A 14108-nucleotide genomic window follows, 5' to 3' on the forward strand; every position below is an offset into this window, starting at 1 on the left:
GTTTTAGTGGAGGGGCGTGCGGTGACGCACCGAGCCGCTGAGGGGAGCTCATTTCGCGCGCTGCTCTCCGAGGTGCTGAATCCCGCCTGATTCTCACCTCAGATAAGAATAGTGGCGGTCCTGCTCACCTCAAGGTGAAGCCGGTTCGATTGCACGATAATTCGCCATCGCTGAATTTCTGATGGTTAATAACACTTTACAACTTCAACCGTTTACATTTTGGTTCATCTGATTTAATCGTTAATTGGATCCTAGGATGGGTCGCGCGGAACGGAGCGCCATTACGCACGGCGGAGCGGGTTGTCTGACTGCTGCTTGGTGACTGGGGAACCAGCCCGATCACGTCCAACCTTTTTCTTCACTTCACTCGTCCGTTTAGGACGGTGGGTTTCTGCGTGCGGAGGAGCAGCGCTTGGAACAACGTCTGGATGAACAATATGTTCATGACCGCCGCGCCGCCCTTTATCATAGAGTAGCTGTTAGATTAAAAATAATTTGGATATGGAGCCAGAAAAGGAACGAGCTTTTCCTCCCACTAAAGAGGGGATCAAGAGCCTGGCTGGGAAGGCCCTCGGGACTCTGCACAGGTAAGGCTTAAGATGTCCCATTGTTCAGATATTCGTTGCGTTATGAAGGAAAAAAAGACAAATATATATATATATTTATTTATATATATATATTAATATATATATGAGCCAGTGGTTTTAAATTCGTTTGTTTTTATAATTCCATTGAAGCCAAGGTAGGAGACTCTAATTTATCTCATGATGAATTATGGACAAGACGCTGAAAAGCAGCATTGTGGGGCCGAATATTTAAGGATCCGTTATTTCCCTGGAGGATGTCTCCTCACAGCAGCTGAGGAGATTTTAATATTTAATGAAACAGCACCAGTCGTGACATCAGGTCGGAGGCTATCTATTACCATGTGTAGTCCTCCACATCCATTAATGATCGATCTATTTTAGATCCACTCTCCAGAAATATTTTCATTCAGTTTAAAGGGTCCTCAACATATAAATAAATATATATATTAAATAAGACACAGCCAAACGCCCAAAAACGTCTCACGGCCGATTGTAAATTAAAGGGGCAAAGCCTATTCGGGATGATTAAACAACGGTTCTTTCTTAAAATTGGACTGTTTTGCAAAGAAGGTTCATTGTGGGCTGAAGATGAAGACAGGAGAATCCTGGCCGAGCGTCGTATAGGCTGAATCCTTACAGGCCCCAAACATCTCACATCTGGAAACAATGAGCATCAGGAGAAGCGATTCATATTTAAAATTACCACATTTGCAAGGTGTCGGATAGACGCAGAAATAATGTTTTTGAATGAACTAAAATTAAATATAATGGTAATTATACATTTAATGACATAAATATAACAAAAAAAATCGAAGAAAGAATTGTTTAATAGGCTTATCCCTGGGATTAGGCCTGTTCTAGTTATGTAGGCCTGTGCACGATTTAGGCTACTACATTTGAATGTAGGCTAAATAAATATAAAAACGAGTTAAAACACAAAATTGCAAAATTAATTGCAAAATTGTAAAATGTCTCCTAAGAACCGCACGTCAAACGGTCGTTTCACTCTGATTCGTGAGGTTCTGCTGCATTGCGGTATGAAGGTCATCTCTTCGTTAGAGTCCCTCGTTAGGAAGCAGCCTATATGGAATAAAGAGGACGTGTGGGGCCCGTCTCCCCGTCGAGGAGAATGGACCTAATGTCCCTGCGGTGATTGAAATGGGCCTAAAACCATGACCTCGGTACCTCTGTGCTGCTTCCGTTATAAAAACCACAATGCCCTTTGAAGAGGTCGCATTTATTTGCATAATGTAACAAATTAACGAAATTATTAAATTGCCGTAATTTAATAACGGCTAATTTGGGCTGCAGCCGAAAGTTGAATTTCTACAAAATTATTAAATATTGTCTAATTTTGTGGTTTATTTTTATGTTTTAGATTTGTTAGGCCTATATTTATTTGGATGAAGTCACACAATGATCAAAAGCTAAATATGCATAACCAATCGGTGTGCAGGAAGCTGGAAAGACGCCAGCAGACCGGTGAGGTGATCGAGCTGACGGAGGATGGGAGACCCCGGGACCAGCAGCAGAAGAAGACACCCCTATGCGACTGCACGTGCTTTGGGGCTCCTCGCAGGTACATCATCGCGATGATGAGCGGGCTCGGCTTCTGCATCTCTTTCGGGATCCGGTGCAACCTGGGCGTGGCCATCGTGAGCATGGTCAACAACAGCACGATCCACCGTGACGGCAAGATCATAGTGATCGAGGTACGTCTCTGGACGGCTCTACTGGGGGGGGGGGGCGGGGGGGGGGGGGGGCTTCCATGTAAAAAAAACTAGACACGTGCATGGTGATTAATTTAAATCAGTGCCTCTAACTTATTCCATCTCATCAAAGGAATTTACCAGCACGTTATTGCACTAATGCATCATATTTTAATTATTGGAATTTATTAAGCAAATAAAAAATAAATAGCACAGGCTATCAAACGTTAACACCTATGAATATATAATCATTGGATTTTCCTTACTTTCAATTTTTTAGAAAGCAAAATTCAACTGGGACCCGGAGACCGTGGGGATGATCCACGGCTCTTTTTTCTGGGGCTACATAGTCACCCAGATCCCTGGAGGATATATATCGTCACGATTAGCAGCGAACAGGTAGGCCAACTACTGATGTCTTTCGGGGACGAAATTCGTTCTGCTACCGAATAGCCTGACGCGTGGGCCTCAGCAGGCTTCGTGGAGAACAAGTTTGATAACTGCTCTGGCCGCATGCAGCACACGACCCGATCCCGTTCGTAAAGACACATTTATGGTCATCCACTTCGAGGATGTGGACCTATAGGAGGACGGCGGGATGGAGGCCTGACCTGATGCGCTCCTAAAGGGGGAGCGGCACCGATGCCCGCAGGTCGCGCCTCCTCCTCGTGTTAATGAGCACCCCTGGGACCCCCATGTCAATCCCCCTGGGACCACCGTGTCCATCCTTTATATTCGGAGGCATGGCAACCAGACCTGCGAAGGAGAGCAGAGAACCGCGAGAAACGTGCTCGCATGCCACACGCCGAATTTAATTAACAACTGATTATTCAAATATAGAAAAAACACATCTGTTCCGTTCCTTCCATGTTTATAAAATGGTAGGCAGACAAAGTGATATAATTTTTGAAGAAACGAAAACACCTCTTTTGCTTGCTTGTAACACATATATATTTCCATAATCTACTCTATCTATCTATCTATCTATCTATCTATCTATCTATCTATCTATCTATCTATCTATCTATCTATCTATCTATCTATCTATCTATCTATCTATCTATCTTTCTATCTATCTATCTATCTATCTATCTATCTATCTATCTATCTATCTATCTATCTATCTATCTATCTATCTATCTATCTATCTATCTATCTATCTATCTATCTATCTATCTATCTATCTATCTATCTATCTATCTGTCTGTCTGTCTGTCTGTCTGTCTGTCTGTCTGTCTGTCTGTCTGTCTGTCTGTCTGTCTGTCTGTCTGTCTGTCTGTCTGTCTGTCTGTCTGTCTGTCTGTCTGTCTGTCTGTCTGTCTGTCTGTCTGTCTGTCTGTCTGTCCGTCCGTCCGTCCGTCTGTCTGTCCGTCTGTCCGTCTGTCTGTCTATCTATCTATCTATCTAATTCCCTAGTATGGTCTGTCTATCTCTTCCTGTCTGTCTGTGTACAGAAAGTGAATACTATTCTTTAATAGGCTTCTTTACAATAATAGACCTGTGTACTTGGTGCAGCCTCTATGAAAGGTAACCGTGACGTTTCGTCTTCTAGGGTGTTTGGGGCGGCCATCTTCCTCACGTCTACACTCAATATGTTCATTCCCTGTGCCGCCCGCAACCACTATGGAACAGTCATCTTTGTGAGGATATTACAAGGGCTTGTGGAGGTACTGATGAGTATTGAATCGATTTCCGTTCCACAAATTGTTTTTTGTGGGCCACTCAAAGGGATGATTTTCAATAACCCACGTATGTGTTCACTCGTATGATCCACAAACGTTTAGCTATCATCATGTTCCTCAATCTAATACAAGCAGATATAGCATTGTCCTTGTGAACAACCAAGTACACCTGGACTAAATCGAGTTACCGACAGGCTGCTGTCATCTGCTATTGTCAGATTAGTCAGAACGCTGCCTGGTCCAACCACCCTCAAAACGAAACACTTCACCCCCTACACCTCGCCGAGCACACCCTGAGTCACACTGAACCTCACCAATCAAAGCCCGCCGAGCCGCTGTTTCAGCAAGAGGGCTGTTCTATAGCTGAAGGTCGCTCTCCATTGTGGTCCTGTGTAGCTGCTGCTGCTGCAGCCAAACCCCTCATTACAACAGCACCTCTTGGCCATGAGACCTGCCTCCACTGCACGCCCTGTTATTACTGCAAATTAAACATTAGCATTTCAGGGTGTCTACCAAAGCAGACCGTAGCAATTTGTGTCCATCAATAGCTGATTGTGTGCCACTTAGAGTATAATGAAGATTTAATGGGTGCAAGCGGGTTTCCAACGGAGTGGGTAGTCAGCTTAAAAACGCGTGGACTCACACCTATCCCATTAGTCTCAGTTTGTTTGCGATCAAATGTGATTTGTCCTGCGGTCCGTGCATTTGACTAATAGGACAAGAAAATAGAGGTGCAGCTTAGTCAACGCCTCTCCCTCTAATCACAAGATATAGCTTGTATGCGAAGGAGGCAAACAAGGATCAGATCAGCAATGAAGAATCTGAATAAAAATGGTAATCTTCTTAGGAGAGCGTTCAGGGCCATTCTTGAGTAGCATGAATCAGAGGTAAAACACTGTATAGCATGAGCATCATCTGGGTGTTGGACAGACAGTATCATCAAATTCTCTGTGTGTAATGTAGGATTCTTCCCTCCCAGGGAGTTACCTACCCTGCCTGTCATGGCATATGGAGTAAATGGGCCCCACCGATGGAGAGGAGTCGCCTGGCAACTATATCTTTCTGCGGTACGTACATAACAGTCACTGCCAACAGAAAGTACAGAGCATTTCACTTGAATTCATGTTTAAGTTCTGCATCCACTCTGAGGCTTGGTTTGGGTTTGATGAGGGCAGCCACTCTGGAAGTGTGTTCCCTGGTTATTCATTGTTCATCGTTTGTGGTCCTGTGCACAGGCTCCTACGCGGGCGCCGTCATCGCCATGCCTCTGGCGGGGATCCTGGTGCAGTACACCGGCTGGTCCTCTGTCTTCTACCTGTACGGTGAGCACCCCCCTGTAGTCCTGCAGGTGGACTCCTACCATTCCCCTTGGCTATCCTGCCCGTGTTTGGAGCCTTTACTGTAACGCTCACCCACGGTCCCCGTCCCGTCCCGTCCCGTCCCCGTCCCGCCTCGCAGGGTCGTTTGGGATGGTGTGGTACCTCTTCTGGATCCTGGTGTCCTACGAGAGCCCGGCGGAGCACCCCACCATCACTGACGAGGAGCGCACCTACATCGAGGAGAGCATAGGGGAGAGCGCCCAGATGATGGGGGCCATGGAGGTGGGCTCCTCTCTGCCCAGATCACTTGCCTTTCATCATTCAACCCTTTATACATTTTATTTATTAAAGTCATTTTTATTCTTATGGTGTACTTTGGCTCAGAACTATTTTATTTTTTGCTGATTGCTCAGAACGCTGTGATAGTTATTAAGGAACATTTCATCTGCTTAGTAGGCATAAAACAAAAGAAATAGCAAAAGTACATGAGTACAAATATATAGTAGTTATAAATATAGAACCAATTGGAACCGTACATATTTAAAGTGGAATGTAATAGGGAGTGGGCCATAAAGAAATATATACATTAGAATACACACAGCACATGGTATTAATGCTGAAAGCACATTCAGCTCAAATCCTTCTCCATTGCCTCCATCTTGTTATTTTTACACAGAAATTCAAGACTCCTTGGAAGAAGTTTTTCTGTTCCATGCCCGTCTACGCGATCATCGTGGCCAACTTCTGCAGGAGTTGGACTTTCTACCTGCTCCTCATCAGCCAGCCCGCCTACTTTGAGGAAGTGTTTGGTTTTGAAATCAGCAAGGTACAAACCAAAACACCCCATTACTCAAAGTTCAAAGTACTGTGGTTGGCATTCATTCATTTATTTTTCCACTAAAGATGTGGCATTGGATGTGTGACCTGATGGAAATGTTTTCCACCGTTACACAATCTTTATCTTGAAAAGGAGCATGAATCACTCTGGTTGGACAGGTTTTATTCCTGCCCGCATGGACCGCAGTCATTCTATGAAAGTACGGCTGATAGATGTGGCAGCTAGACAGTCAGGAGTTCAAAGACACAGCAGATTGGTTCCAGAACGGGGGATATCTTCCCCTTCATCTTTGGTGTGGGATATGCCGTTGTACTCTGACATTGCTGAGCTCCCATTGTGTCTCAGGTTGGAATGGTGTCCGCTCTGCCCCACCTGGTGATGACCATCATCGTACCTCTGGGAGGCCAGCTGGCCGACTACCTCCGCACCAACAACATCATGTCCACCACCATGGTGCGGAAGATCATGAACTGCGGAGGTGAGGGTGGTTCCCCATTGGTTGGTTCATGGGATCATGCGGATGAACCCACTCACTGAAATGTTGCCCTTTGTGAGTAGGATTTGGGATGGAGGCTACTCTACTGTTGGTGGTGGGGTACTCTCACAGCAAGGGTATGGCCATCTCTTTCCTCGTCCTGGCGGTTGGTTTCAGTGGCTTCGCTATATCAGGTGAGTCCAATAGTTCAGGAGAATGAGGTCAATCCCACAGAACTCCGACAGTGACCTGCAGTCATGTTAACCGTATGATATTTTATCTGCTCTAGGTTTCAATGTCAATCATCTGGACATTGCTCCTCGCTACGCCAGCATCCTCATGGGTATATCCAACGGAGTGGGGACTTTGTCAGGGATGGTGTGCCCTCTCATAGTCGGGGCCATGACCAAGAACAAGGTAGGTTCTTTATTATCATGGCATGGATGTCAATGTCGAGAAAGTACCTCACCCTGTCCAGACTTCTCAGCGGTGTGCTCCTCCCTCAGACCCGCGAGGAGTGGCAGTACGTCTTCCTCATCGCTGCCATGGTGCACTACGGGGGCGTCATCTTCTACGGCATCTTCGCGTCCGGGGAGAAGCAGCCCTGGGCCGACCCCGAGGAGATGAGCGACGAGAAGTGCGGCTTCATCGACGAAGACGAGCTGGCCGAAGAGACTGGGGACATCACCCAGAGCATCGGGCCCGGGGGAGCGGCGGGCGGGCCCCCCAAGAGCTACGGGGCCACGGCTCAGCTGAACGGGGGCTGGGTCCAGGACTGGGATAAGACAGAGGAGTACGTGCAGCAGCCCGCCGGTCAGACGCACGCCAAGGACGGATACTCCTAGAGCGTCCACCCCTTCACGTGGGCGATGCGGTGAGTGGACTTACCAAGGCCAAACCAGTGTCCGGACCGCGGACTGCACAAAGTAAGTGGTTTAATCAGCTGTTCATTCCGTGTACTCAACAAAAACATCATTTAAACATGCAGTATAAAGAGATAGTTGAAAATTTATTGCAATGCAAAACAATCCTCTCGGGATTTCAAGGTGTTACTCATCACATGTATCTAGCCGGCATAATGAACTATAGGAAGAAAACATGTACTGATATATTAGAAACTTAGCGTTCCCAAACCTCAACAATCTACTTGAACAACGAGAGCCATTGCCAATCGCCATAGTAGGGTCTACAGTAGGGTAACACCATTCTGATTGCACTGATAACATAAGTATTCAAAAGAAGAAGATTCTAATCTATTTCTCAAAAATGTGTTTTATGTATTGCATATACCTGTATACTGTTTCTGTGAGACTATTGTGGATTTGGGTCTTTGATCTGTGTTAACATTGATATAAAAGGCCATATTTTTCATGGACAGTACCTTTTCAGGGATTCGTCTGCTTGCAAAAATGGTCTTCTTAAGCAAGGCCAATAAAACATAGGAGAAAACTAGTGTGAGTGAAGTTGAACCTCAAATGTAGAATCTTAGTGTGTGTCGTTGCATGAATTTGCTCAATTCAATGTTTGGATACAGCCTTCTGACAGTCTCTGATAGTCCTGATTCTGCCTGCTGCTTCTGGTCTTAGATAGGTGTTTGTCAACATAAGTAATAAAGTGAACTTTCATAATCAGGTTCTGGCAGTAACGTAAGATGCATCAGAGAGCACTGAAGGCCAATGTTCTCAAGAAGTTGTTTATGGATGTTTGGTGTGCACTGCAATAACTCCTGTGTATCACTTCCCCGTCATCACTCTATGTTTAGTGGCGTAGCACTGCCTTGCTGTATCTACTCGTAGTTGTTTTAGAGTCACGTGATGATCGACATAAGTTATGTGTTTGAACCAGTTCATGTTATTGCTGAGGATGCAGGGTGAATCATCGCATTCCCACCGCCAAGAAAACCGTACTGTATCTGAACAACCGCGTTTTTGTGATCCGTTTGGTGTTTCTTGGTTGTTCTCATCGTCACCAAACGTACTTTATTGATGATTTGATATTGTCAAGTAAAAAAAAAATTAAGAAAGAACACATTTTAAAAAGATGGGCTTTCCCATCATATTTTGTTTGCTATTTAATCACTTTAGATTCTATGTGAACACTGCAAGGATGTTTAAAATATATACATATTTAAGAATGTTAAAGATGACCAAAAGATACTATCAGGCCTTTGTGCCTGACATTTAAGTATACAGATAAATGTGATTTTATGGCTTCCCACAATGTGTTTAACAAAGACAAATGTTGATGTCAAAAAGTGTCACAGAAATGCTCACATGGTTTTATAAAAAATATATCCAAAAGTCATCCTTTTGTGATTTTCTTTCTCGTCACGGTTTCTTCTCCTGTGTGGTTCACCTCAAAGTTAAAGGTCCAGAGAAATTATAGATAGACCACCAAACTACTCCCCCCCCCCCCCCTGACCCTTTTCCAATCAATGTCCTCTTTCGCTCTCATTAGCAGATCAATTGCAGTTGTCCCCTGAGTGTGTGAGGAAGACTAGCGGACCATGTAGCTTGGTAATTGTTACAGGGAGTGAGAACAGTAATCCTAATACTATAGTCCAGATTACATCTGCACCAGCTAACCTTACTGTCTGATATCGCCCATCATATACATCCACCTGCCATAGCATACCACTTGATTCACACAAAGCAGGATAACAGTCCAACCCTACTATACTGTATTTTGTATGATTTAAGTCTCTCGCTGTCAGTGTCTGGTGTACTAACAGAAAATCTTGAACCCCAGGCTGACAGAGCACCTTTTACATGATTCCCCTGCTCCTATATGAGCAGTGCAAGGAAGTCATGAAGGAAAGGTATGAGCAAGATAAACTGAGTGTAATGAGCTCTCTCCCACCTCTCCAACTGACAAAGGAACAAAAGTCCACCCGCATGGCAGAACCCTGCTTATCGACGGTATCGTTGAAGGTCAGCAGTGTTACACGCACAGCAGTACCCTGATGACCGGGTCCTGGAGGAGTCCCCAGGCTTATGGAGCTCATACATAAACATTCCAATGAGGATCCATACTGTTTCAGCAGGAGTGGTTCTGGTCTTTTCATTGATATTGAATATATCAGTCAATAACGATTAATATGGATACATAATAATATTCCAATTGCTATAGATAAGAGTGTAATCGTCATAGGTCATTCTAAACTTTAAGTTGAGTTACATACATTACATTAGAACATTAACATTCTTAATATGACTGTGTCCCATCACCTCAGAAAACACTACACTCAATATGGCGTAGCAATCGTGGCATATTGTACAAACACAGGATAACAGTTCCTGAAATCAATATCAAATCGATGTAATGAGGCTATCAGAATCAGCTGTCATGCTATCTATCAATCAATCAACTTATTCTTCTTAATCTCCCTAGCCGAGAGAGGACACTATCTCCCCTTGCTCTCTCCCTCTCTCTCTCTCCCTCAGCGGCTGCTTCTCAGAGCACTTGTTAATTTGACAGGAAACACAATCGTGTCACCAGCCACGTGGAACATGTTTTCCCATGCCTAACCAGATGGAATGGTCATGGCTGTTACCCCTGCGACGCGGCTGTGTAATTGGACCAGCAGTGGGTGGACAGAATCGATGAAGCTCACTGGTTGGTTGAAACCATCACCCATTTACCTGTCTTGTAATTGTATTTTACGGTTTTGTGTAGCATGTGTGTGACTTGGTGGTGCCTGTTTGTGAGTGTTTGTGTTTAATTCTGGTCAGGAGGAGCGAGGAGAGGCAAGCAGTGGAGGGCAGGTGGTGGGTCTCCAGTGGGACTGTAATGGGATCAGGCCCGGACAGAATGAGTGTTTGATGACAGGGGTGGCACTCGTCCCCTGAGGCTCTCCCCCTGCATACTATTATCCCCCTCCCCACTCTCTCTCTCTCTCTCTCTCTCTCTCTCTCTCTCTCTCTCTCTCTCTCTCTCTCTCTCTCTCTCTCTTTCTCTTTCTCTCTCTCCCTCTCTCTCTCCCTCTCCCTCCCCCTCTCACTCTCACTCTCTCTCTCTTTCTCTCCCTCACTCTCACTCCCTCTCTCTCTCTCTCTCTCTCTCTCTCTCCCTCTCCATTATTAAGCTATTGTTGTTCAAGTGAACTCATACTGTGTATCATCCACAGTGGATGTGAACCTGTAATTTTAAAATCCGGGTTGATCCATAGGTGTAAATAGAGCCACAGTGTTTGACAAAAACAGTGGAGTAATTATTGTTTACGAGACCCTCTGGCACTGCATTGTACTCTGGACAATTAAATTCACACGCCTCATTTTCCCTCCGTTGCTAATTGCTTTATTAATGGAGAGCTTTGCGCTGTAAGTAAGCTTTCGCGAGCGTCATAAATGTCATGTTGAATTGCCCTGAAGCGAAATAAACAAACACACACTTTACGATCTGAATTTCTAAATAAAAGTACAGATTTTTTAATTTTCTTGGATTCTCTTAATGTCTCCATTTCTTTGTTTCCCACTTTCAAATTTGGTAATTTTAGAACTATATACCAAACACTCTTATCAATTGAAGTTTAATTATGTATCAGCTTTTTATATCGCCCTTCAATACTGACACACAAAGGGCGTTAGTTCCAAAACTAGATCAAATAGCAGCATTTAGTCAAACATTGACCGCAACACCAGCCCTTCTTAGATGTTGAAGATGTGCTCCTCAGAAGTTTAAATATGAGTATTTGTGGTCAGAGGAGAAGAGTGACCTTCTCATTATCTTCTTTTCAAGGAATCTTTGGCTATTTATATGGAGTATAATTGATCAGAGGTCTTTCATTTTCTTTTGCCTCTTTATATAATGTGTACAGCATCACACTGCCTCTAACCATCACACACGACGCAGACTATAACTAAATATTATGGAGATTAAGATCAAAATTACACAATCTACATCTTACAATATCTAATATTGTATATCGCACGTTAATAATTAACACATACACACACAAACAAAGACACACACACACACACTCATTTCTGATACATTGCAGTACCGTCATGCTACCCCAAAGTAGCATGTTTTATATTTGGTTGCAGGTTTTATTCTATTCCGGCACGTGTGAGTGCGTGTGTGCGTGAATGTGTGTATGTGTGTGTGTGTGTGTGTGTGTGTGTGTGTGTGTGTGTGTGTGTATGTGTGTGTGTGTGTGTGTGTGTGTGTGTGTGTGTGTGTGTGTGTGTGTGTGTGTGTGTGTGTGTGCGTGCGCGCGTGTGCGCGCGTGTGTGCGTGCGTGTCCTGCTCTGTGTGTGATCCATCACCTAGCCCAAATGTAGTAGTAGTAGTCGTATTGCAGTCCAGGCTGGAGCAGCTTAGGCGCGTGCTAAAGGGTGGCTCCACCCTCACAGCCCCGCCAACTCCACCCCTCCACGCCCCCCCCCCCCCCCCCCCCCCCTCCCCAAGGGCCTCCTATTCACACTACCAGATGGGGGCTGGATCTGAGATTTAATGGATACTACCCCTCACTCCCTCCCCCGCTAGCACGGTGGGGGTAGGGTAGGGGTGGGGGTAGGGGTAGGGGTGGGGGTAGGGGTAGGGGTGGGGGTAGGGGTGGGGGTAGGGGTAGGGGTGGGGGTAGGGGTGGGGGTAGGGGTAGGGGTAGGGGTAGGGGTAGGGGTAGGGGTGGGGGTGGGGGTAGGGGTAGGGGTGGGGGTAGGGGTAGGGGTAGGGGTGGGGGTAGGGGTGGGGGTGGGGGTAGGGGTAGGGGTAGGGGTAGGGGTAGGGGTGGGGGGTGGGGGTGGGGGTTTGTTTTCATGATTCCAATAAGGACAAACAAGAGGCCGCTCGTACATAGAGGAGGAGGGGGAATGCTCTGTCTGGTGTTATAGTCAAATACATTGGCTCATATGCCGATGCTGTGTTACTTGCAGTACAACTGCAGTACAACAAAAAAAGTCAATAATCTAGACATTTTAGATGCAATTATATATCGTACATTTATTTTTGCCAATAATTGTGTACCACTCTCAGTGGTCTGCAAGGACTTAAACTGCGAAGTCGGTGTTAAGGTTCAGATTAAACCACAGCCAAGGAGCCCGCAAGACGCGATTGGTTCTTATGACACTGTTATGGGGTTGAATAATTGGAGCGCACCAATTGGATTATGTTGCCCACACACTCCTAATAATGCTGCAAGGTGTGAGGAGCTGTCCCTGTTAACACAAAGTACCTGCCAAGATGTCAGATCACATGCAATCACCTTCTCCCAAACCTTCATTAAATCCCTCTCGGCCTTTACACAGCAGACTCTTTGGTTCTTCATTGTCCCGATATAGTGTGCTCAGGTAGCAGGTTTGAAAATCCAGTTGACAGGTCAACACACTCATCAGTACGTTTTTTTTTACCTGCTCTGCGTCTGACAGGCCACTGCTTGAAATGTTGGAACACAAAAATCGAAATCACTGTCAGGAATATTTAATATTTCAAACCACAATTTATTGTTTGTATAGCAGCAGGTACTTTGTGTTAACAGGGACTGCTAACACAAAGTGTGTGGTGGGCAAGATCCAATTCACCAATCCAATTGGTGAGCTGAGCTCCGATTATTCAAGCCCATTACAGTGTATTTATATATATATATATATATATATATATATAATTTTTTATTTTATTTTTTCCTTGATTTGTTGGAAATAAATTACGTATGCACATGCTGGCCCTTGCTCAGTGACCCGGGCGTGTCTGTGTGTGAATTGCTTTGTGGGCGTGTTCAACGAGCCGTGTCCATGTTGGTGTTTCCTCCGAGTCACCCGTGCAGTAATTCGCTGTCTGGCAGCGCGGCGTCACGCACCGGCCAAGGCTCTGCCTTTGATTGAAGACGCCATATAAGCCTAATTGATCCCAGAGCAGCAGAGGAGCTCCGACACGTGGGTGAGGTTTGAGATGTGTGAATTAGTAACCAAGTCACGTGACCAGTCTGACAGCCAATCACTATGCGGGTTCAGCTTTGTGGCGTTGCTGAGACAATAATGACAGATGGCGCTTGAGAATAGATAGCTCAGCTGCGCTCTGCATTCTATGTGAATGAATATATCTATATTTATAAATATAGCCCTATTGCAAGAGCAAAATAAGAAGAAAACAAATATTTTTTTACTTAACGTGATTGAAAACACAAACATAATTGTGGCTTCTTGCATGTAACACAGGCTCCAACACGAGCCTCCCTTGAATGATATTTGATTATTTAAAAGGACCATAAATCACCTCATGCATGGCCATGTCTTTGTGAAATGCCAATAGGTCTTTCATAGTGGGGATGGGAGTGTCTCTGGGCCCAGGGTCTCCAAGGAATCATTAGGAGGCTGTGCACAGATGAAAGGAATTTACACATCCAGGCACACACCATGATTGAAAAGGGACACATGATGCTACCATCTGTGATATGGTATAGCAATTATATCATGTTAAATCTGTAAAAACACATACCGAGATAATACATGGAAATTATGAAATGCATGTCCCTAAAACTGACTTGAATAAACAAAAAATA

At 44.9% G+C, this 14108-nt stretch overlaps 1 protein-coding gene across 1 annotated transcript; it reads left to right on the top strand.

The window, feature by feature from the left end:
• Window positions 1-42: 42 nt before the first annotated feature.
• LOC132464748 (vesicular glutamate transporter 2.2-like) lies at window positions 43-8914 on the top strand. Its single transcript, XM_060061298.1, has 12 exons — window positions 43-587; window positions 2044-2299; window positions 2577-2695; window positions 3849-3963; window positions 4958-5045; window positions 5214-5300; window positions 5437-5579; window positions 5974-6123; window positions 6481-6613; window positions 6694-6804; window positions 6900-7027; window positions 7117-8914. The coding sequence occupies exons 1-12, from the start codon at window positions 502-504 to the stop codon at window positions 7453-7455; spliced, it is 1755 nt and encodes a 584-aa protein (XP_059917281.1). The 5' UTR covers window positions 43-501; the 3' UTR covers window positions 7456-8914.
• Window positions 8915-14108: the final 5194 nt, after the last annotated feature.

This window comes from Gadus macrocephalus, chromosome 9 (assembly GCF_031168955.1).
Source record: "Gadus macrocephalus chromosome 9, ASM3116895v1".
In the NCBI taxonomy this organism is placed as follows: Eukaryota; Metazoa; Chordata; class Actinopteri; order Gadiformes; family Gadidae; genus Gadus; species Gadus macrocephalus.

Excerpts from the sequence above, each read along its gene's own strand:
- LOC132464748 (XM_060061298.1), top strand. The coding sequence starts at position 502 with ATGGAGCCAGAAAAGGAACGAGCTTTTCCTCCCACTAAAGAGGGGATC. Across the intron at positions 5,301-5,436 it reads CTCTGTCTTCTACCTGTACG|GGTCGTTTGGGATGGTGTGG; the intron begins GTGAGCACCCCC and ends CCCGCCTCGCAG. Across the intron at positions 5,580-5,973 it reads AGATGATGGGGGCCATGGAG|AAATTCAAGACTCCTTGGAA; the intron begins GTGGGCTCCTCT and ends ATTTTTACACAG.